General features: G+C 34.4%; 3 protein-coding genes across 8 annotated transcripts; all 3 read right to left on the bottom strand.

The window, feature by feature from the left end:
• Positions 1-86: 86 nt before the first annotated feature.
• LOC120069945 (translocator assembly/maintenance protein) lies at positions 87-3,784 on the bottom strand. Of its 3 annotated transcripts, none has more exons than XM_039021787.2 (11): positions 3,616-3,784; positions 2,766-2,891; positions 2,611-2,667; positions 2,448-2,510; positions 2,294-2,362; positions 2,104-2,196; positions 1,427-1,531; positions 1,282-1,359; positions 884-1,012; positions 643-748; positions 87-558 (listed from the first exon to the last, which is right to left on the bottom strand). In XM_039021787.2, exons 2-11 carry the CDS (start codon positions 2,871-2,873, stop codon positions 362-364), a joined length of 1,005 nt encoding a protein of 334 aa, XP_038877715.1. In that variant the 5' UTR covers positions 2,874-2,891; positions 3,616-3,784; the 3' UTR covers positions 87-361. The 3 variants fall into 3 exon arrangements, with proteins under 3 accessions (XP_038877715.1, XP_038877716.1, XP_038877714.1); XM_039021788.2 differs by having other exon boundaries at positions 3,171-3,705; XM_039021786.2 differs by lacking the exon at positions 3,616-3,784 and adding an exon at positions 3,031-3,230.
• Positions 3,785-5,465: 1,681 nt separating this feature from the next.
• On the bottom strand, positions 5,466-9,772 carry LOC120068814 (Haloacid dehalogenase-like hydrolase (HAD) superfamily protein). 2 transcript variants are annotated; one of them, XM_090312494.1, is made up of 5 exons: positions 9,265-9,533; positions 7,676-7,878; positions 6,988-7,374; positions 6,382-6,588; positions 5,466-5,957 (listed from the first exon to the last, which is right to left on the bottom strand). In XM_090312494.1, the coding sequence occupies exons 3-5, from the start codon at positions 7,243-7,245 to the stop codon at positions 5,673-5,675; spliced, it is 750 nt and encodes a 249-aa protein (XP_090168620.1). In that variant the 5' UTR covers positions 7,246-7,374; positions 7,676-7,878; positions 9,265-9,533; the 3' UTR covers positions 5,466-5,672. The 2 variants fall into 2 exon arrangements, with proteins under 2 accessions (XP_090168620.1, XP_038876374.1); XM_039020446.2 differs by lacking the exon at positions 7,676-7,878 and having other exon boundaries at positions 9,265-9,772.
• A 1,778-nt stretch (positions 9,773-11,550) lies between these two features.
• POLH (Y-family DNA polymerase H) lies at positions 11,551-19,902 on the bottom strand. Of its 3 annotated transcripts, none has more exons than XM_039020445.2 (16): positions 19,461-19,902; positions 18,412-18,532; positions 18,239-18,350; positions 17,984-18,154; positions 16,944-17,108; positions 16,752-16,855; positions 16,550-16,669; positions 16,119-16,242; positions 15,332-15,445; positions 14,998-15,213; positions 13,650-13,752; positions 13,341-13,567; positions 12,787-12,865; positions 12,591-12,697; positions 12,159-12,258; positions 11,551-12,042 (listed from the first exon to the last, which is right to left on the bottom strand). In XM_039020445.2, the coding sequence occupies exons 1-16, from the start codon at positions 19,534-19,536 to the stop codon at positions 11,825-11,827; spliced, it is 2,157 nt and encodes a 718-aa protein (XP_038876373.1). In that variant the 5' UTR covers positions 19,537-19,902; the 3' UTR covers positions 11,551-11,824. The 3 variants fall into 3 exon arrangements, 2 of the variants coding, with proteins under 2 accessions (XP_038876373.1, XP_038876372.1); XM_039020444.2 differs by having other exon boundaries at positions 12,591-12,715; positions 19,461-19,900; XR_005479365.2 differs by lacking the exon at positions 12,591-12,697 and having other exon boundaries at positions 19,461-19,900.
• Between the last annotated feature and the right edge of the window lie 3,989 nt (positions 19,903-23,891).

A 23,891-nucleotide genomic window follows, 5' to 3' on the forward strand; every position in this document is an offset into this window, starting at 1 on the left:
GAAAACAACATTGACTTTTATTTAAAACTGGAGATAACAAAGAATGCATAAATGGTTGTCAAATGTATTTGAAAAAACAACGGTAATGACACCAACAAAGAAATCATTCTCAGGCAAGTTTGTATTTTTCTTCTTCGAAAACAATAAACAAGAATAACATGAAACGAAAAAAGGTCATCAATACATTTTTTTAGATGATAATAGCAATAATATTAATAACTAAACAATTAAGGAACCCATTCTTATTCATCATTCTTAAAGCAGGAAAAACTGAAAACTGAAAATAAAAAAGAAACCCGAAACAAGAAACAAAAATTATACCAAAATGGTCCCTTCCCATGTTACGAGAAGTTGTTCAGTTTCATCTCCAGGATCTCCAGGCCTTGCACATTTTACTTGCAAGATACTTGGCAGCCTTAACACCGCCTACAGCCAATACACCAGACACCGCCTGTCTTGCACTTGAAACCATCACCTTTTGCCTCAGAACCCCCTGCATGCAATCTGCTGCCTCTTTTCTCGACCGTATCAACACTTGGTTTCTGCTTGTGACTCCACCTTTTTCATGACAGACACAATGTTTTAGGATCATGTGACGTCAAGTTCACAGTAACAGTACAAAACGATCAAATGAAATTGTACCGGATCCACTCAGACTTCTCATCTCCCCAAGCCTTATCGCCATTGTGTTTCGGACCGTCGTTGGTAATAATGAAACTAAATACTCAGTTGCTGATAACCCACAATCCTGTTTTACAAGGTCTGTTTAGTGAACATAAACCATCTGAATGTATATAACATTTTTACTGTTTGCCTCTGTTTTTACAACCATAGCGAAATACCAATCTTGTTGGACTAACACAACTACTAAATTTCAACAAACCTGGGAAATATTTGCTTGATGACCTCCACATGGCGAGAATTGCAACAACTCTTTTGTTTTGTACTGTTCAAGACAAGGTTGGTACATTGACTGAAATAACTGGAACTGCCCTCGAACTATTTTGTTAACCTAAGGAAGGTGAAACATCCCATTGTAGCATAAGTCAACTAGTGGTAACAAATAGTGAAATGGCAAAAATCTCTGCTTGCAACAGAATGAAATTAGGTACACAAATTTATAGAATATTTTTAGCGTTATCTGTAAAGCAAACATGATATTTCAGCACATTTACAACATAATAATTATAAGGCAAGCAAAAAGCAAGCCTACGCTATTAAAAAGTACACTTTACAGGTTATTTTGCTACATCCTATGCAAGTTAACTTAGAGTTATGTACCTTATCCCTGTCCTCTGCAAAAAGCATGCGCAAATCACCCATATATGAAAGGCTACATATTTTAGCATACAAGTCAACCTGCACAAATTAAACGTAACTGTAAGTTCAGAAATTACAGAGATGCAGTATAAAAATGGAAGACAACCTCAGTAAACTCAGGTGGCAGAAGAAGGAGAGCTGCAGATACAGCAGACCTCAGATTAACATAGTTAAGCTGTTGAACATCCAGGGAATCCACTAGTATATTAACCTGAACAGAAAAATTTAAATTCCTTAGAGATTAGGGCAAAAAACCCAGCTGGACCATTAATTTTTGCTGCTCAAATTTGGGCTATATAGAGATAGAGCGAGAGAGCATCTCTTTATATCTATACAATTCAATTTAGACAGAAAATCATGATTCCCAACATCAAACACGATAAACCACCGGCAACAGGTAAGAATGTAAAAGCACCAATGAAATACATCTCCCATTAGTAAATTAACACTTCCTAATTTACATGATTGGAAGTAGTGAAAAAATAGAAAATGGGATAAATTATCTCTATAGAGCGCTTATGAACATGTGATGATCCTTCTAAGAAGCCAGAACAAATCACTTGGTGTTTTAATTCTCACTATCTTTGGTACCTGTGCGCTGCCTATTCATGAAAAATCCCTACTAAATATTTGTTTTTCCATTTCACAAATTTAAACCAGAGGGCTAGATGTCTAAGGAGGAGAATATCTTTTCTGAGTATCTGACAAACAAATTATTCCCTGAAAATATAAGAACAGAAAATAGTTATTTTTTCAAAATGCAAGTTCCTAGGATACACAAACCGGCTTTTGCAAACGGCCACTAAGGTAGAATGTCTTCCAATATCGTATGTCCTGTATCAAATCATGCATCCGTACAACCCCATACTTGAGCATCTGTACAAATGTTCATGCAATGAGGCTTGGTACGTACAGAAAACCAAAAGCTTTTTGAGGTTGGAAATCAAATTACAATTTTACTCTATTCAAATACCTTCTCCTTCCACGTAACATAAGGATTAAAATGTACTCCAACACCAATTTCATCAGCAACTTCAGTAACCTAATCAAATCAATTAGAGAAGTAGCCACCAGGGGCAGAAATAGAAAAAAGAAATTCAGAAAAAAGAGAGAGGAGAAGGCATTACCAGTTTCCCCCCTCCAAGGTACACCATCCATGAGGCATAGTGATATTTGTTTAGTTGAATATTCTAGGTTCCAGGATGAATAAAATAAGTTAGTAAACATAAGGCAGTACCAAATCATGTTATAATGCACACTAAAATGGTAACGAACATTTTAAGATTTTACCTTTTCGTGCCATTTTTGGGGATCAGATACGCCAAGGATAAGGTCAACCATTTTTGACTGCCGATCCAAAGTTTTGAACCAAGTAAAAAAAATTGCAGTTACAAGTATGGAATAGTATACGTGTAGAGAAAAGGAAGGGGAAACCCAAATAAAACCTTATCATGATTGTTTGGATGCAGAGTCGAACCATATATGCAGCAGAACTCTACTGGAGGAAGTTCTTTGAGAAAATCTATAAGCTCGGTATTTTCTTTATTCTTCATGATGTTACCGTCTTCCGCCTATACATGTTTGTAAACAAGGTCATGACACAAGCAAGGATAGTAATTGAGAGAGATATAAGACAAATATGGCCGAAACATCTTAAGCATAGAAGTCAAATTTTACTTCGGAAACTCACAATAAACTCCTATAACTCACCATACTACTGCAATTAATTTCTGGACAAAATCCATTGAATAATTAATGAGACAACAAAGGTAATGTATCCAGCACATTCACTTGGACACGGATTAATATGTAAAAAGACCGCATATTTGAGATGAATATGCATATCTCACCCGATCTTTCACTTCAAAGTTCAAAGCCAAGGAGGAGGCGGGAAAAAGAAAAAGATAAAAAAGGGTTATTTTTCTTGACTAGGGGTAATTCGTAAAATGGGCCTATCTGAATCTATGTTTATACGCAGAACCAATGCAGCACTGAAAGGGGAATTTCATCGAACAGTTTGAAAGCACACCCCAGAACTTCCGCAGAAAATCTCCGTCATTGTCGAAGAGATCAGCAACAATGGAAGAATTTTGCAGCAAGTATTTTTTTTCAATCAAACACAAAAAAGAAAAGAAGAGGGTGGATGTCAAAGTGAAACAGTGAGTGTGAGTATAAGAATCCAGCCTCCTTCTTGGTAGTTAGATGTTCATGAGGTGGAGCCGTGTTCATAAGAGAGGGAAAGAAAACAAGAATGAAGCAAGACGGCAAAAGTGTGAGTGATTGAGAGTGGCGTACATCATCTCATTGTCATTGGCCGGCGGAAATAATAGAATAGGTGGCGCTCTATCCGGCAAGCGGTGGTGATGGCGGTGGCGGGGAATGAGCACGAGCCGCTTTCTAATTGTCTAAACAAAAATCGGTTTGTGTCATTTGAAGGCGGAAATGTCTTTTTCAACCTCCAACCAATTTTGAGTTTTTTTTCTCCCCAAAGGAAAATACTAAAAATATTTAACAAAAAACGGTTTGTATCCTTTAAAGTACTTTTTTTTAACAACCATATGCACTCAATTAAAATTTTACGCATGTCAAATTTTTAAAAGGATTAACAAATATATATGTGTATATATATATATTTTTTGTATGTATAGAAAGGGAAAGTTTGGAACTTAGGTGTAGAAGTATTGCTCGCTTGGAAAATACTTGAGTGTATCTTGGACATTGTTGCACCCAATAAAATTTGACACGTTTCAAAAGAAAAAATATTAAAAATATTTTTTTGTGCGTATAGAGGGGAATATGGAACATAGGTGTAGGTTACAGCTAAGTATTGCTCGCTTGTAAAAATACTTGTGTACACCATGGATTGCACCTATCTATGGTGCAGCTCTTGTTGCACTCAATTAAAAATTGACACATGTCAATTTAAAAAGAATTATTAAAAATAATTTTTTTTGTGTATGTATAGAAAGGGGGAATATGGAACTTAGGTATAGCCCTAGGTATTACTCGTTTGAAAAAAATACTTGGGTACACCCATGACAACTGTCTATTGCCGCTCTTGTTATACCCAATTAAAATTTGACACATGTCAAAAAAAATTTCAATATATATATATATATATATATATATATATATATTTGTGTATGTATAAAAAGGGGAGTACGGAACTTAGGTAACAACCTATGCTATATCTATGTATTTGGTTAGAAAAATACTTGATTGCACCTATCTATGGTACAACCCTTGTTGTAACCAATCAAAATTTAGCACATGTCAATTTGTATGTATAAGAGGGGGTATGGAACTTTGCTCACTTGCAAATTGTCCATTTTTTTCAAATGGTTCCTATACAAAATGTAGGTAATTAATAAAAACATACGAAAGAAAATAATATAAAATAATTTTTTGAAACCAGATGTCCAAAATTTAACTATACCTTTAAGATGGTAAAACTCCAGCTATGAGTAAGGTGGGTTTAATTCTTTCAAACCTGTTATAGTTCAGAAATTAATTTTGTACCAGGCCACAATTATACCGGTTGAAAAATAATTCATTATGATAATATAAAAATTCATTATGATAATATAAAAATTTACCTGCTTTCCATGATCGTAATGAGATGTAAAACCCACCTTGAAATTTGTAACTAAATTATGTAATCTGATTGAGGAATAAAAAGTGTCTTTGAAAATTACATAGGTCCACTACCTTTATCGTTACCTTCCGTTATAAATATTGTTACTAGTATGAAAATTATGAATTTGCCATGTCTATTGTTATCTTTATAGTTACTATTAGTGTTACTATAAGGATGAAACAGTAACGATAACTATAAAATGGGATAGATCCATAATTCTAGATAAACACAATAAAAAATAATTCAATTGTGCTTGCGATTCAAATTTATTACAATTCATATCAATAAAGTTCATTCGGATTATACCAATTTTTATTACGGTTTGAATATAAAAAAAAAAAAGGTTCATATTTCAAATACATGCCACAAAAAGTTGAAAACTGAATAAAATTAACCCATACCCATCTCAAGTAGACAACAACTAGAGTAAGCATTTCCCAAGTTTTTAAAAAATCAGGAAGCTAGTCCAAACATTAACTTCCATGTGTTGTTTTGTTAGCCATTCACATTTCACTCTCCTCAATTTCTTGCCAACTTTGTTATTGCCTCAACCACTTGGATGCATGATTTCAAGCATATTCGCTGAAGTAAAATCCTTACATATGTAAATTAACATTACATTTGTTTTTGTTTTTTTTCCTTTTTCTTTATAAGAAGAGAAGCCTTATAACAGATGACTTTGGAGACCCATATTTTAAGTTTTCAACATAACAAATCAGTTATTCTGAAGCCAGTCTCGAGCAGCCACCAGATCGGGAAGCACCACTGCCCCAGATTTTCTCCATTCCTCAGCATCTAATGTCTTAAATCTATCCAATAACAGACCATGCATTCCCACACTCTTTGCAGGAATATAATCTTTCCGCAAGCTGTCTCCAATGTGGAGAGCTTCTTCTGGGGCTATATTTCCAGCCCTCTCGATTGCAATCTCGTAGATTCTAGGATCTGGTTTCTCCACACCCTCGAGACCGGAGAATACACCAAAGTCCCATTCCGATCCCTGAATAGTCATGAAGCATAATATCCATTAGCAAAACTTGCTCGTGTATTCAAAAAGAACACTCTTAAATAAAAAAGAGTACCCCTACCCACTACTCACTGTGGTACAAAATATACTAATATCAGAAGGATTCTAAGATCATTTGTTAAACCATGGAAATGAATAATGGCCATTTGCATTCACATGTGTCGTAACACATCATTTGTCCTCCAAATGCAAATGGTAGTGATATTGAATATTCTCAAGTACTTAAAAATCACTTAAAAGTACTTTTCGAAGCACCTTATTAATGCCATTTTCAAGAGTGCTTTGAATTTCATTTAAAAATACAATTTTAAGAGTCATCTCCATCTCATCACAAGACCAAAATCTAGATGAACAGTATGCAAAAAAAAAAAAAAAGGTACAATGAGTTCATACATACCTGATTCAAGCCTAAAGCTGGAAGGATCACATCCTGGTACCGGTATTCTGCATTACTCACGATGCCAACCATAAGACCTTGCTCACGCACCCATCTAAGAAATGGTTGGGAATCTTCGAACACCTTATAAGGAGCGGATGAACCAAAGGATGCATATATACGTCTAAACACCTTCTCAAAAGTCTCTTCATCATAATCATATCCAGCCTATCGGTAAAACAAGATTTTTCACGTCACAAAAATTTTCCAATTATGTGCAAATTGTAGTCTGAAGGTTTTTTCAGTTCTGAGCTAGCGGTTGATGTGTCCCATTCTACATATGATATAACAACAGGTTTGACTCGGACTGACTATGCCTTCAAAACAGAATGTGGGGACAAAATTCTTACAAATGTGACAGCTTGAAGAGAATATGGAGAGAAAATTCTTATAAACGTGATTGGCTGAAGAGAATGTGTGAAGAAATTTCAAACAAATGTGATTGCCATGAATCTAATACTATTAACTACAAGCTATGCAAAGTCAATATAAATGAGAATGTCTATGAATCTAGTTCACTGCAAAATGTCGTGCCTGTATATCTAGATGGATATATCGATCTCTTACCCTGATAAAGGAATCTCTAACGCAAGTTTTCCACCAAATGATGTTAGGCATTTTTGCTGCATATCCAAAACATGGATAGTTTTTTGCCATCTCCTTGTAAGCAAGTTTAAATCCCTCATGCACACGTTTGTAGTCAGGGCATGGCAACCCCACGGACTTGGCTGCCATGCAATAGTAATCACCTAGCTCACCTTTGTAAGCTAACAATGTACCGGTAACATCTATGGTGATGCAACGCAACTTTGACAAAAGCGACATGTTAATAAAGAAACCGTTGCAGTTCCAAAGTGAATGATATTGACAATCGCTGCTAATGATTTTTTTTCTGAAAGCACCCAGCTAACAGACTTCAACCAAGCAGCCAGCTACAGCATTAACCAATAAGTCCTGCATTTAAGTACATGTACATCTTAGGTTATAAATACACAACAGCTGTTCAAGCAGATAAAAAGCAACGTGTCCTGTAGACAATTCAACTTTAGTGTTGAAATACCAAAAAAGGAAAAAAAAAATCCATAAATTCCAAATACTGACCATTTTGTACATAAGTTCACAAATTAGACCTTTTGGTTCACGTGGCAAGTTTAATAAGATGGTGAATGATTCTAATAGCAAAATGTATGCGAAAAACATAGGTGATGAGAATAGAAGGAAAGATGATAATTTGAACAATAAGCAAAAAACTGACAAAGTATATATCTATGCTGCGAGTCAGTTGTCATTTGTAATTTTCTTAAACTCCAATAGCAGGTAGTTTGTGGATCTCCTCCTTGATCTTTATGAACAATTTAAAGCATCTCACAGTATTCTCTTCAATCAACCAACAACCCGATATTTCATGGCTCCTACTGTAGCTTACTAGATAATTTCTACTTGCTTACCTGCATCGCACTGAATTTTGGGGGGTGGGAGTGCAGACATCAATGTCCATTAAATTTAGGGCAGTTTAACTGATAATGAAAAATTCAAGTCTAAATATAAATATTAATTCCTAAGACAGATACAGTTTCATTCCTCTTTTCCTATTTGCTCCCTACTGTGTCAATGTATTTCAACGCATTCCTTCTACCTAAGACAGTTTTCAATTTCATTCCCCTCTTTTTTTGAAAAACGTTCTATGCTCCCTACTGTGTCAATGTATTTCAACGCAGTGCTTCAATAAAGGTTCATAAAAGTTAAAGCTCCCATTTGATTACTTTTCATCTTTAACCTGACCATTACTTCAATCAAAATAAGAAAAGGACAGAGCTAGAGACAATGAAAAAGACCAAATGTGAGAGAAATTGAGGCAGTAAGAGAGAAAGGTTGAGTGGATGCGAGAAACAGAGGATTCTGAGAGATTGAAAGAGTAAGAGAGAGATGGAAGGAAAGAGTTTGATAGATGGAAGGAGGGAGAAAAGTTTCTGTAGCATGTAAAAATTTAAAAAGATTTCATTTTTTCCAACACACGAAGATAGGCAATACCAACCATCTTGTTTTTCAATTAATGTTAAATTGCACATCAAGGATTCAATTGAAGTAATCTGATACATTAAAAGGAAAACACAAATGTTGAAAGAATAGGAACAAAATTGAAAAACCACACACGAGACTTCATCGGTATATTTAGCCAAAATAAAATATCAATGCCAACACAATTAGCAGAACTGATTAGGAAGTCGGCCGCTGTTAAGGAAATTCTACAAAAAGTATATTTTTAATGATCAAAGGGGGATCTGAAAACATAAAAGCGCCAAAAAGATCTTCGATCATCAAATACATCAATGCCTACCCTGATGCCTTTTTCTTCGGGAGATATAAAGAAAGAAAGTTGTAGAAAGAGAGTGTACATAGGTTACATTTAATCAATGAACATGAAGGCCATGAATAACGTTAGCTTCACTTCAGAACTACTAACAGTGTCGAGAACTAACTGTGGAGCATGAAAAATGTTCTTCAGACTTAGAGATCCTCACGAAAATGATTAAAAAATGTGGAGGGAAAAAACATAGTTTGACTTTCTTCAGAAAACCAAACAAGCAAACAACTAGGATCAGATCACTGGAAATACTATAGACAAACAATGTTGCAACGATTTCTCAGCTGATTGATTAACCGGCGACAGTGAAAATTTCCCAAAAAACAAGGAGAAAGGGGAAACTTCGATACAGTCAAGAATATGAAGAAAAGCTCAATATCAAAATCACAATACTCGTAACAACAAAGTACTACAGGGACTACGAGATAAAGATAGAGGGAATAAGAGATTTCAATGAATAAGATGCTGCGAAAACATACCCAGAAGCCCAAAGGATGAAAAATTCGCAATGGTTGGCGCAAATCACAATGTCATCAGAAGCTAAAAGCTTCGGCAGGAGGTTGGTTGAAGTAATGATGAAGAAGGCAAGGCATGGGGTTTGGGGAATGAAAAGGTTTTGGATACTTATACAATGGAGGGAGCTTGATTTCGCATACCTTTCGTCCCAAGTTTGAGAAAACCAATGGGTGAACTGTACATATACATTCTCCCCACTTCTGTTCGCCATTTCCGTTTCTTCCCCCTTTCCTCTTCCGTATTTACCATCTTACCCATTTAACCTAGCATTCTATTATCATATGTTGATCTCCGGTCCAAAAAAGTTTATTGTAATTGGATAAAGAATATTCGATCCCCCTTTTAGAATCACATGAACACTTTTAAAAACAATCTAATTTTAAAATATTAGCATAATTCAATTTCGATTCCATTTTGTTTTGTAGTTGAATTTTCATATCTTTACTACATTTGATCCAAAATATTAAATATGATATGAAATGAATTTTTTTTTTTAACATTAGAGATTTGTGATTGTGTATATCTATTATCTTAACCTTTACCTAAGTGAATTATGTTACGCTAGCCCTAATTTCTCATATTAGCAAAGCAATAACTAGAGGTTGAGTATTTAAAGCTGTTTGTTTCGGCAACTTTCAATTTTTATCTTCCATAAAGTTTTGACAAAGCCTAATTCAATAACTTACAGAACTTAAAATTGTTGCACGTAAATTCATAATTTTAACAAAATAACAACTTTGACTATGTTACTATTAAAAGCAAACCAAGAGGGGGGAAAAAAAAAGTGCTTTACTTTCTGAAAGAAAAAAACATTAATTAAAGCGCAGTTACTTGGCATTAATTAAAACGCAGTTACTTCTTTATTGAAAAAAAAAAAAAAAAATTCAAATTCTGATGTGTGCCGAAATTTAACTTTATCCTATGGTTTGAAAGAAAGGGGAATTCTATAAATAAACAACGCGCTTGAAATATTATTAAAAAAAATAATGTCATTCACAAAATTTCAGGTAACTTCATTAAAATAACAATCAAAGCAAGTAATATTATAAAATCTAATAGAAAAAAATATATAAAAAAGTGAATATCTGTTTAGGCCTCAAAATTGGAGGGAGAGGGCGTGATTATTGTTATTTCGAAGAAGAATCAGAAAGTAAAATGGCGTCTTGGCAATAAATCTTGGTTTTGGTTAGGAAATAGAAATAAAGGGAAATTGGAGGGCATCTGATGAAAGGCAAAGTTTGAAAGAAAACTGTGGACTCAGCCCACGGGTATTATCCCTATCTCTCCCTCTTTGGGAATTGCTTTATGGAGAATGTAATACCACTCTGGTTTTGGGTTTTACATTCACTGCTTCCGCTCTGGTTTTTTATTTTCATCGTCTCTGTTCACCACGGTTCAAAATTCGAATTTTCACATTTCTTTCTATTCTACCCTGTATATGTTAACAACCAATTGTACTAAAGAAAAAGAAAACAAGCATGTTAAAAATTTAAACTAGATGCTTGTTCAAAATAAATAAAAATGTGCTTAAATAGATGATATAGTGATAGTAAAAACACTATGCTCATTTTGGCAACAACAGTTCAATGTTAGTTACAATGTATTTTCATTTCAAATATAATATATATATTTACTAACCCCCTCCACCTTTTCTTTTCTTCATTTGGTATTCTAAAACTCAATGAATGATTATATTAACATTTATTACACACATTTTTCTTGATTGGATTAGTTTTTTAAGTGTGAAAATAAATCATTTTGAAAAAAAATTGAAGTATTTACTAATCACTCAAAATAATTTTTGGAACACTTTCAAAGTTCATTTTAAACCGTCTTTATCAGAAGAGTTTAAACAAAAACAATTTTTTCAAAAAACACATTTTTCTCTAGTCAATCTAATCCAACACTCATACAGTCAATTTTCCAGTTTTAGAAACCACCTCCATGCTGGAGAGGGGAAATTCTTGATTCTTAGTCATGTTTCTAAAACTAGAGAAAAAATCAAAACAATTTTCTCCACAACAAACAATACAGTACATCATCAAATACAATTTGAAACAAATTGTCAGGTAAACAGAGCTTGAAATGTCTGTTTTTCCCCTCTTGGAATGCATCATCTCAGATCTCGAAGTTGATAATACAAGTTCATGTCAGTTGAGCGTCATGTTAGCCTCATTATGCATCTAACAAGATCAAGACTGGCAATACTTAATGCATGACTTTCAAATGCAATACTTAATCTGATGATATTTTGCAACAAAAAACGAACATAATTAATATAAGGCTATATCTGTAACACCTACAACTGCATACATAAATTTTAATGGATCTATAACCTTAATCAATGGAGTGGTTTTAAGTTTTTTAACAGTAATATCCTCTCTCGAGTATATTTGTCTTAGACAAATACTTACCAATCTTAAGAATGTCCATCCTTTGAGGGATTCCTGCTCTGTAGCTTTCACAAATCATTACGGAGATAGTACACATATACAACTATGATATCTAAAGAAAGCACAAGTGTCAACTACTTTTGGAAGGTAGAAAGTAATGAGCAAGGGTGGAACCCCGATTTGCTGTATTGGATCGCTTGTGAGGCCTAAGCCAAGACCATATTTCCTTCTGCATTTCAGGCGGCAACTCTTCAATGACCGAAATGTCAATTTCGTCAACTTTATAATTCCATCTTTCACCTCCTTGTTCACCATGATCAGACAATCTTAATTCACTACTGTGTCCATCTGGCATTATATACATAAAAGTTCAGTTCCAAGTGCTTATTCACTATTACAGATCAATTCTATGCCTAATATTTAATTCAAAGGGGATAGAAGAGGGCAATATATTTGAAAAATACCAGCAGATGACAAGTTATCTTGGATGCTTTCAGCAAATTCATGATTCCTTGATGTGGAAGAGTGATCAGGCTTAAAGAATCTCAAGATTGAAGCTGTGCCCTATCATCACATGTTACAGAATAAAAACAACAAATCTTCAAAATGTGATATCTCTATTAGTTAAACAAGAACTTTTCTGGATACAAAAACAATAGTTTCTTTCAAAATTCAAATGTACAAAGATCAACCATTTTTTTTCAGAGTATATTTATGTATCCAGTTGGCACCCATTAAAAATCCACCATTATGCTCTTGAATTCCATAGGGGCAGCCAAACAATTGTATATAACTTCGTTGATCTATTGAAATCTTTACTCCCATACTTCATAGCAAAATCCCTCCATGGTAACGGAACTGAGTAAATGAAATAGAATAACAAAATACATTGAAACCTTGTCTTTTGATTTGTTCCTTTTAGTACACAGCGAAGAAGTAATTCTTGTGTTCTTGGACTTCTGCTCTTCTATTGGAATTATTTGGAACTCACTTTTACTTGAGCCTGAACAGAACTTACTTTCTGTAAAAACCACCTGTATTTAGATTAGAACTGGGAAGGAAAGGAAAACACTTTGGAGTACATAAATTTACCTGCGACGACTACGGGCAGTTGAGTTGTTTCTATGATGACACCATCTTTTTCTAACTCTTTGGAAGAAGAACACGTATCCTGATTATCAAAGAATCTCGAGTTAGAAATAAGAAATGCTCTTTTACTAAAATTACTTTTCAATCAATCTTCAGAACTAGTATCGAAACATAGCATTTAGCAAGCATAAAAGATGATCCACTGAAGTGCTCAGCAACTCTTCACTCAGTCTTGTAGCAATGAAAATGCTCGTTACAATTTATCTGGGCACACGCAGAACTGCTTGATACAATTTGCAAATAGGAAAAGTGATCATATATACTTGGCGTTTGCAGTTATACCTATAGTCTTTCTAATATCTTTAATTGGTTCACAAAAGCTCAGAAAGGTCAATTTTGGAGCTGGAGGACCTAAAAGTAGAACTCGAAAACTATTGATTTAAAAAACTCAAGCTACCATAACATTAAAAGATCATATTAAAACAGCTTGATATGGAAGTCGTAGAATATGTTACAAGAACACAGATTCAGCAAAAGAACTATAGATTATCCTATACCATGACTTCTTCTTTCCATGAACCCCTTCCACCTTCCTCTTCATCCAAATTGCATCTATCTGTAGCCTTCCCTTCTTTTTCTTCCCCAGTGAATTTATCAAGAGCCTCACTTGAGTCAACTGAATAATTTGTACAACCTAAATGACTGTAGTCAAGCTCAATCTTCGTTTCTCCAGTACGTTCATCATGAGCTTCATTTGAATTCATCATGGAATAATTCGTACAACCTAAGTGACCAGGAAGTTCTCATCAATGAAAAATAAGTAAAATGAGGCAAAACTAGAAGGAAACATATTTCAACTCTTAAACCTGGATGTAAAGCAGTTTCTTGTATATCATTATCCTGAGGTTGCCCAGATGATGTGCAAGATGAATGCTGGACATGCAGGTACTTTGTAATTGAACATGTTCCCTACCACAAGCATCAGAAGGCTGAGAATTGAAATTAAAAGAAAAATAACACCAATGTAAAGAGAACTGATTGATCACTATGAGAGTCGAGTGGTTCCCACACACATCAACTAGTATTGTTCAACAGTAAATTCAGTTTGACCATAAAAACAGTATGAGTTAAGATGCTAAAACATTTAAACAATCATAGATACAATTTCCTATCAAATTCAGAAAGAAAACCTGGGAAGTTCTTTCAGCCGAAAGTGCATATTAACCATTCTTCAGCATCTTGTACTGACAAATAATAAATTAAAATAAAATAAACATTCTTCACAATGTTTCTCGATGGATATGGAATATTTGGGAGTTAAATACCTAGGACTTAAATGTCTAGGATAATGAGTGTCCGTGTTTGGATATGCAGAATAATTAATATATAAGTTAAATATTTGTCTTTGTTTTATATGCGTTTTGCTCAGGTAAAGAATAATTTAAATTAGGTTCATACCATTTTGGTACCTGTATTTGGAACTCATTCCATTTTAGTTCATGTACATTTAATAAGCGTTAAAATTAGCCATTATTGTTAGTATGAACTTTATTTGTATTAAATTTGATAAAGTAATAATAACTATAATTTCCATTTAACAACACACATAATGTGAATATCCTTCCAAACTTTATAGAACTATGGCTAATACAGATCAAACTTCTTCAGAAAAGTTAACCATAAACTATCAGTAGAGACTAATTTATGAACTATTGAAAGAATGAATTAAATTTAAACATCTGAAAGTACGGGGACTAAAATAGAACATGTCCCAAACTATATGGACCAAAATAGTTTAACCTTTAAATTATTCCTATTCAATTTTTTTTTTTATAAAAAAAAACTTTAAATTAATAGATTTTGTTTTAAAATAATATTTCTTAGTTAATTAAAATATTAATACTATATAATTAATAATAATATAAAGCACTACAAATTGTTTTGACATCAACTTGAAATTAATCGATGAGTATTTTCTCTCTCCTCCTATTCATTTCCCAAGAAAAATGTCTCATCTTCAAGAAGGACAATAAAATCTCATGTTTCATCCTTAGATAATAATTACATAGGTTTTAGAAGGTAAACATCTATGAAACAAATATGATTTTTTTTATATCTTTGCCAAAACTCATTTCAAACATGTGAAACAAACAGCCTTTAGTGATCAAACATAATCAGACCACAAAATTAGTTGCCAAGTATGCTCAAACTTACAGATGGTATGGTCATAATTTTACTTGCTGAGACAGAAAGAGAAGTTATTCTCCATCCACTGTTTGAATCTCCCTGGGTGTTAGCTCTGTAAGAACCTAAATAATCCCGCAGTGCAGCCTTAAATAAGTTTAGTGCATCCTCCTGAATTTTAGCAGCACCATATCTCAAGGGACAAGACTTGGATGGGAACTTTTTATGTGAATCTGAGTCACTCAACTGCACCACCAAGAATAATCATACCTCAATACATAATGAGCAGCAATCCATCTTATGAATACTTGATTCGTGCTGTGGGACAAAATCTCAGCAACATGTCAAAGCACAAAAAACATACCCTGTATGCACTAGCATGAAGTGTAAGGGTGTGAGCCATCCGCCTATTCTTATCTAAATCAGAACAAAGACGCTCGCTCAGTTCTTCAGAAAGTTCAGTTAGCCAGTGCTGAACCTGCAGAAGGGGGAATGATGATGGTAACTCTGTGATGGTTAAACAAGGCCTTCCAAACATGTACCTCCAATCTTATGTCTTATCCTAAGGGATTAGAAAAAAATCTCCTAGCATATGGAAGATGTATGGAGCAACAGTAAGCAGCAAAGCATAGAAAATGCCATACGGTAAAGAACAAAAACAAATCCATTTGCAAAGTTTGTTTTGATGCCAACGGACCTAGAAACCATTAATTTAAGCACAAATACACACGAAGAATCCCTACCTCCCATGTTATCGAACTCAAAAAAAATCAAAATCATGTCAAGTAAGAATTTTAAAGAACAGATCCATTATAAATACTTCAAAATTGACAAAATAAGACAAATAGCAAGTGGATTTAACTGAATATATGGTAACATCAATTTAGAATATCCAGCATTGGACACTCAAAACACTTCACATCAAAACCTTAATCAATATGCAATACAAAGGACACTGCCCATCCTCCTATATACACGCTCACATCAAGGAAAAAAGACAGAAAAGAAAGAAAGACCAAATGACGGGAAAATAAATCTCACTGATGTCCTCAATAAAAGAAATAATAAACAAAAAAACGATATATATATATATATATATATAAATTTAAAAAAAAAATCTTAAAAAAAAAAAAACTGACTGACAAACTTACTGAAGAAATTGTCCTCAGAGCTTGGGGCCCAGGAAAACTCTTCCCAGAACCATGGCTTTTGGGAAGAAGGCGACATTCTACTTCTTCCCCACTGATTCCTCTAGCAATATTCCATAACCAAGTACTGAGCAAAAGGAAAAAGTAAAATTATTATTTTCCAAAAAAAAAAAAAAAGGAAAAAGTAAAATCATTCTATTACACCTGTTCTGTTGATTAGTGACCAGGCAAAGAGATAACCCTACAAACCACAATAGCCTTTGATGTTCTCTCGCAACCCCCCAACCACCACCAAAAAAACAAACAAACAAAAACAACTTCACAAAGTATGAAACTACAAATAAGAACCTTTATTCATTGTCTACTTTATTCTGTTTTCTGTTTCATCGCAGTTATTCAGAAAAGATCCAACATTGAATTCAGTTAACAAATACCCAGTATTGATGCCATAACATTCTTGTAGCTTCTGCTCTGAAAATTTCAATAGATCTCCAACAGTGTTCACACCAAGGTCACTTTCTAAAGAACTCCCAAGCTTCCCACCTAGTTGCTTCCTGCCACAAAATTTCAGAACTGACACAAATAAGTAAAATGTTAACATAACGTTAGCATGTGATATGACATATGGAGACTTACATTTTTTTTATTGGCAGCAAATCAAGCAATCCTTTCACGCAGGAGAGAGGCACAACAGTTTGTTGGGCAGGTTTATTCATGGCACTCGCAAGTTTTGCCAGCATCTGCTCACAATCTCATATATGATTAAAATATATATGTGTGTGTGTATTAAATGATAGGATTCAGTATGAACAAATAATTCCATCCAACCTTGTTATGAGCAATTCCAGCAGAACAAGTAAACTTGGTCTCTCTCAACACTTGCATCCTTAATTCAGCAACAATTAGAGTCCCACAAGCCAACAGCTTATCACGATAATCTGCATCGCACTTCGTAAGCCACATCCTTACACATTCTAGGCTGTCACTTTGTCCCTGACTTAAAACCAATTTCAATATTGAATATAATACAGTGGCTGATGACCAAGCCAGTTCATAGCTAATATTATCAACATTATGGAGTAGATTTAATTTCTTAGAATTTTATTGGTACAATTGGAAAAAGCAAAACATCTCGTTTATACCAAGCTAAAAGGAAGAGGGGAAAAAGATATGCATATAAGAAATAAGAATTTGAGTCTTAGTGATTCCCCTCAAGTTTATGGTGGTTTATAAGAAAATGTCGGGAGCAGAGTTTTCACTGGAGAAATCTTTCGGAAGAACACATGTTTAATAGAAAGAAATCGGCTTCCTTTTTCAAAAAGAAGGTTTTCAAAGTCAAGAAGGGCATTGATACAAGCCAAATAACAAAATTGGATGGTTTTATCGGCAACATTCTCAAAGAGCAGATAGTGAAGGTATTCCAAGACTGTATTCCAAAAAGAGGGAACCTCCACCCACAAAAAAACTAAAGAAGTGCTTTCAGTTGTTCATGATCATGAACAGACTATAGTTACAAAAGAATTTCCGACTAAAACACTACCAAGAAGCAGCGTGTTGTACGTGAAGTGTTATTCCTGGTACAAACTTTTATGATTATGATCAGTCACTTATTTGTGTTAAGGCTCTTTTTGTAACTTATTTGTCCGCTATAGGCTTTCAGCCACTCATTTATCATTGCATCAGTGAAAGCTTATATATATATATATATATATATGTATGTATGTATGTATGTATATGTGTATATATATAACGGTCAAAATTATAATGCAAATTGGGCCTAATAATTAACATGTTTTATGTCTCTACATATTTGAGTCATGACTTAGAAGGAGATCAAGAATGAAGAAATCTCAGAGATTGTATTTGACCTCTTGATCAAGACCTAGGACATGTGATTTAAGAGCCTCAACATCAATAAATTCCATGCTCTCTGGAGGAGTTTCAATTAACATTGCTTCAGCAGCATCGGTAAGGTCAAGATATACTTCATCAATTGATGCTCTCTCACACCTTCCCTTCTTTGAAAGAACACTAACAACCTACAATTTTGATAGTTCTCCATCGTGAAACGTCAACGTTCCTTGTTAACAGAGACGACTTAATGCACAAACGGGCCTACTGACCTCTGAACCTGCATCCCGGTATGTCTTGAGGTCTGCTTTACCACGTGCCACAGGAACCTGAACGAGCTGAATTTGAGGGCAGACTTTCTTTGCCTCATCACCTCGCATCGATCTGAAGCTAATTAGATTTTTTAAGAGAATAAACTATAACTCAGGGGAAGAAGGGTCTATACCTCTTCACACCAAATTTGCGTGCCTCGTAGCCAACGGCAATCAAACCACCACCTTTCCATGAGTTATATTGAACCACAGCAGTAGGTAAACCCCTTAACTGTGGCTGCTTCCGTTGCTCAACTGCAGAAATAATAACAATTAACAAGAAAGCTTGAGGGAGAAAAAAAAAAAAAAAAAGACTTTGTCAATCAACCATAAAAAAATGTTGTCTGGCGTGATAACAAAAATAGAGTATGAAAAGCATGACATAGACAAAATTTTTCATAACTTCTCTGATCATACATTACTAATTTCTGCAAGAGGGGAATACGGAAATCTAATCCATGATACTAATGCTAACCTTTGCACCCAAAGGAATACATGAACCCCACTAACAGCTCATCACGAAGTTATGCAGCAACAACCTAAATTTCCTTGTCATATAAATCCTTATCAAGAATCTTTACACTCTCGCCAAAATTGGATACCATCACCATTGATCCCAGAAGCTTATGTAGATGGATTACAGTAAATTTAATCCTATACCAATACTTCACTCCTCTCACTTGTGGGCTTAAAAATTTGTAGAAGACCCAACAAGTGAAAACCAATATTAATAATGAGAAAATGATATTACAAAGATTGGAGCACAGGACCCCTCACTGATACCATACTAAATCACCGCAAGACTCAAAAACTTCAGCTAATTGGTTACGATAAATGTATTCTTATATCAATACTTAACAATAACCTATGTTTTTTAGATAGGAAATGAACTTTTCATTTTGAGTGAACCACTTTGGCTTTCTATTTTTCTTCTTCTGATCAAGAAAACTTTCATGGGAAAAAAAAGTAAGGCGCGAGATGACATGAGGTTAGAAAGCAGCCCCCATAAAAACACCAAAGAACTAGACATTTCAGCCATTAGGAACTTCGAAGTCCGAATTCAAAGTTGATGGTAGTTTATAAAGATCAGTATTCGAGTGGGGAAGTAGAATTGGAACGAAATGGGTATCTCAAAATAGTTGGGAGAATGGGAGCATAACAAAGTGTATAAGAGAATTGGAACCTTGAACGTAGAAGCAGTCCATATCTACGTGAGCGATGATTCTGACATCTGACGATTCCGGCTTCGCTACCGGCATCCCTACGCGATGCCCTGATCCAGAGGATAAGCATAAGCCAATTCCAACACCGTCAGAGCAACACACTCGTGAAAGGAAGGGAATGAGTAGTGTGCTTCTTCTTCTTCTTCAAGTAAGTAATATCAGGGAATGTTTAGCAGTTAGCATGCAGTGGCAGATGCATCGATCGAATACTAGTTCGTTTTACGAACATCGACGAATTAGAACTGGAACAAGGAGAGAAAATTAGACGAAGGGACTGCTCGGAAACCCATAAAAACCAATAAAACATAACCCGAACCAGAATGTGTAAACAGGATATTGTAATTTGCAAAAGAAATACACGTTCATTGCGAAATTTTAAAATTAACAATCTCCATGACTCTTATTTCGCCGTTCGTGTGAAATTGATCAAAATACCGCTTTTTTTTTTTTTTTTTTTTTTTTTTTTTTTTTTTTTTGGCATGGATAGCCTCTTTTCAGGGTGCCCATGAAGAATGGTCACCCACGAGAAAACAAAATGAAATTTGGCTTCCTGCTTGCATCGACACGTTTCGTCCCTGAAATCTACCCACATGATCCTCGATCACCTGATGCACGATCTTTGATCATTCGATGTACAATAGCTTTTTCACGATATTTGCCACATCATCACTGATCGCTAGATGTAAGATTACTCGATGAATCATCCTCGGTCCCCAATGCACGTTCTCGATACCCTCTAACTTTTTGAACTCTTACGTACCCACTTGAAACTTGGATCTTAAGCTAATTTTAGGATATTTTAAAATAATTTAGGGTTAAAGGTGCTAAAACCCTAAATTAAGGATATTTTGGAGTTAAATGACATTCAAGGGACTTTTAGTTGAAGTTATGAATTATTTATGGAATACTCAGGCTGAATAATTGTTTAGAGAGTAACCCTTGGCTTGTGACTTGATTTGTAGGCCAAACAAAGATAGGTGAAACTTACAAGTCCGAGGGGACAAATCGGTGACACTGGGTGACGTATGTTTTCAAAATGAATTCTTTTAATGATTTTAAATCATGATTTTGTAGAAGTATATCAACATGCAGTGGAAGCAACAAGAATCAAGAAGCATTCTAATTCATTAATTTTGGCTCTGAATCTAAGCATGCTCATAAAATACAAAGTGAGTTTCATGACATACCTTTGAAGAACACCTTGAATCACGATTCTCAGCTGCAAATCTTCCCCAAATCTCGTTGTGAACCACCTCAAGATCTTCCCTACTATTCACTTGGAGCTTTAGATTGAGTTATGAGACTCAAAATAAATTTGAATGAAGGGAATTTGGAGAAGAAATTCACTTATGCAACTTGAAGAACACTTCTTCAACCTTACAAGATTTCAACAAAACTTCAGCAAGTTCATCAGCTATTGCATGCCCGATTTTCTCTTCCATCTTCTCTATTTATTACAGGACATTCATGCAAAGAAGAAGGTTGCATGAGGTGCAACTCAGGCTTGGAAGATTGAAGCAAAATCAAGTGGGAAAATGAGTGAGCTACTTGATGAATGTAGTGGCGAAATCTAACTTTTCTCATTTTTGTGTTTTTTCAATTTTGCTTTCAATTTTGTTTTTTTATAAATTGATTTCCAAAATTAATTTAGTTTTTCAAAATTAAAACTTTATTAATTTTACAAAATTGATTTCATAAATTAATTTTCTAATAAAATTAATAATAAATAATTAGTTAAACAATTTAATTAATTCTAATTAATTTAATATCACATATTAAATTATTTTTACACAAATTCCACCTTCATGAATTTAATATTTAAATCATATTAAAATATTAATTAAATTCTTCAATTCCGTTTAATTCCAAAATTAAACGTGTAATTATATCTTATATAATTACTAATTCCCTTAAGTCTAATTTAAACGTTTCAAATTAACTTATCACGCTACTCTAAAGCTAATCTATTTATGAGCTAGTAGGGGGACCTCGTGGACCTACTGATCATGGGCTCCAATGATCTGAGATTAATTGGCTAAACTCTTTACACTGAATTAACCCTCATTCGTTAACTAATGGGTCACCCCACTAAAGGCCATAGTTGCACTCCCCTCATTGCAAATATATTATGTCCACTCGATATAACCATGATTAGTAAGTTAACCCTTCACAGGTTGTTCGTAATAATGGTTGAATCAAATGTCTATTTTACCCCCGAGATTACCTCTTATTCCTTAAGTCCCACTGATCTTCTAATGAACAATTGGTTTGTGATCCGATCATCAAACCGAGTCCATCTTGGGTCAATGAGAGGGTGGGGCCTCTTGTTTAAGGCCCGAAGTCACCACTTTAAGTGAACAACCTCTCTACTATCCCTGAAAGTGGGTAGGAGTGAATTCCATCTTGCACCCTATGTCCTCAGTTATCTACTCGGTCTTACCCTTGAAATGGAGGTTTATTCAGCCGACACTGTTGAGCCAACCCTCACCCATGCAAATCTAAGGATGATATCGAATAAACAGGAGTTCATACTTAGCTTAGGATTAAGGTCAAGTTACCTAGGTCATCATTTTGAAATAGTCAGTCTTAAACAGTAAACAACGTTATAAAGTAAGAGTGACTGATTTCGTGGTCCGATCTTGTACAAACCCATTGCACAGGACGCCTCCACTCCTCATGTCATAACATGTACGAATTAGGATCACATCGTCTGTAGCACTTTACAACTCTTTGTAATAACTACAGAGTGGATCACATCCAATAATGTTACCAGAATAAGACACCCAACCTTATTCATATACTATAGATCATTTTGACCATTATTTACTCGAACCTGATCCACTTTTATGTCTCCACATAAAGTTAAGTACTCATGTCATAGTCATGAATCTTTTAGTTTATTAGATTTATTTTAAAACGAAATAAACAATACATATATTCAATAACAACTTATTGAATTTTCAGAAATAAGTTTTATTGTTTACAAACCACGAGTTTTAGGACATAAAACCCAATAAATTTTCCCTTAAATAAATTGTTTATTTTGATAAGTTCTTGAATATAGTTGACTTATCATAAATGTTATGAGTTATATTTTCCATGAGCTATGTTTTAAGCATGATTATACAATTCGAGCATTATTAGCATGATTCCTAACTTTATAATTTTAAGAAAAGATATGTGCTCTTCATGCTTTGTTATCTTGGATTAAGTGCAAAACCCTCATGTTTTAAAAGTACAATTTTACAAGCTTTGAAGTATGTACCCTGATTTAGAGACTCCCGATACTCAAGGAGATAAAGGTATTTAGGAAGTTTAGAGAATGAGTATAATAGGTCTTTGGGACCCACCTCGGTGCACATATAGGCTTTGGGCCGTGTGCAGGGGTGCTTAGCCTTTTGGTGGTATTTCTATGTGCATGTATGAGATTTATCGACGCTGATTGTATTGAGATTACTCTACATCGACCCTAAGTGTATCGAGCTTGCTCTACCTCAATTAAGGCTTAGGGTACAGGTTTATGAATGTTTATGAATTATGAGATTACAAGTTTTATGTATGGTTTATAGATTATGAGATTTACAAACATGATATTCCATGTTTTAAGGTTTTTCAGATATTCTTAGTTTGAAATTATGAAAATGATTTCTAATGTTGTTGGTTTTGCTAAGCCAATTAATTTCCAAGCATATTTATAAATTCCGAGTTCTGAAACAAAAACCTATTCTTGGTTTCTCATTGACTATTAATATTTCAAAGCATGTTTTTACTTAACTAGTCACTCGCTGGGCTTCCCAGCTCACATTTTTAAAATGCTTTCTTCTCTAGATAGTGAACGAGTTCTCGGTACCTAGGCTACTGTAGATAGTTTGCCACCTTCTTAGTTGTAACGACCCGACCCCCTAGGACTTAGGTAAGGCCATTACTAAAATAAATGCATGCGCAGAATTTAAAAATAATGCTCAATTATTTGAAATAAATGCTAATTAAATAAGAGAAGTTCAAAAGACATTTATTAAATGTAATTGTTAAAACAATAATAGGGTACCCATAATTCGTAAAGACTATTAAAAGTATGCAAAAGACATAATCCTTAATAATAAGTTTAAGACAATAAAACTAAACATTAAGGGAAAAAAATATAAGGATTCTAAATGTCATGATGCGGAAGCGTAAAAACTAGTCCCAGTGGCACGATCACAAATTTCGCTACGCCATCGCTGGTGCATCTCTACCCTTACCTGAAACATCAACATAAGAAAGAATGAGCATGAAATACTCAGTAAGTAACCCCACCAATGGGGTCAGGCTAGGCATCTATGTCCTCTAGATACCCACCTATGGCACATAAACAAATGGAATAAACAAGAGACTGAGTCCTGTCCTATTGT

Source organism: Benincasa hispida, chromosome 3, assembly GCF_027475165.1.
Source record: "Benincasa hispida cultivar pf3 chromosome 3, pf3_genome.v1.1, whole genome shotgun sequence".
In the NCBI taxonomy this organism is placed as follows: domain Eukaryota; kingdom Viridiplantae; phylum Streptophyta; class Magnoliopsida; order Cucurbitales; family Cucurbitaceae; genus Benincasa; species Benincasa hispida.

What these genes read in the sequence shown, in the direction of transcription:
- LOC120069945 (XM_039021786.2), bottom strand. An exon ending in CCCAAAAATGGCACGAAAAG is followed by an intron (nt 2,511 to 2,610) that starts GTAAAATCTTAA and finishes CCTGGAACCTAG; the next exon opens with AATATTCAACTAAACAAATA. An exon ending in GTGGCCGTTTGCAAAAGCCG is followed by an intron (nt 1,532 to 2,103) that starts GTTTGTGTATCC and finishes TTTTCTGTTCAG; the next exon opens with GTTAATATACTAGTGGATTC.
- LOC120068814 (XM_039020446.2), bottom strand. Translation starts at nt 7,245, where the DNA reads ATGTCGCTTTTGTCAAAGTTGCGTTGCATCACCATAGATGTTACCGGT. An exon ending in TTAGAGATTCCTTTATCAGG is followed by an intron (nt 6,589 to 6,987) that starts GTAAGAGATCGA and finishes TTTTACCGATAG; the next exon opens with GCTGGATATGATTATGATGA. An exon ending in CAGCTTTAGGCTTGAATCAG is followed by an intron (nt 5,958 to 6,381) that starts GTATGTATGAAC and finishes ATGACTATTCAG; the next exon opens with GGATCGGAATGGGACTTTGG.
- POLH (XM_039020444.2), bottom strand. Translation starts at nt 19,536, where the DNA reads ATGCCGGTAGCGAAGCCGGAATCGTCAGATGTCAGAATCATCGCTCAC. An exon ending in TGTTATGGCATCAATACTGG is followed by an intron (nt 16,243 to 16,549) that starts GTATTTGTTAAC and finishes CCTTTTGCTCAG; the next exon opens with TACTTGGTTATGGAATATTG. An exon ending in CATGGAAAGAAGAAGTCATG is followed by an intron (nt 12,866 to 13,340) that starts GTATAGGATAAT and finishes TTTGATAATCAG; the next exon opens with GATACGTGTTCTTCTTCCAA.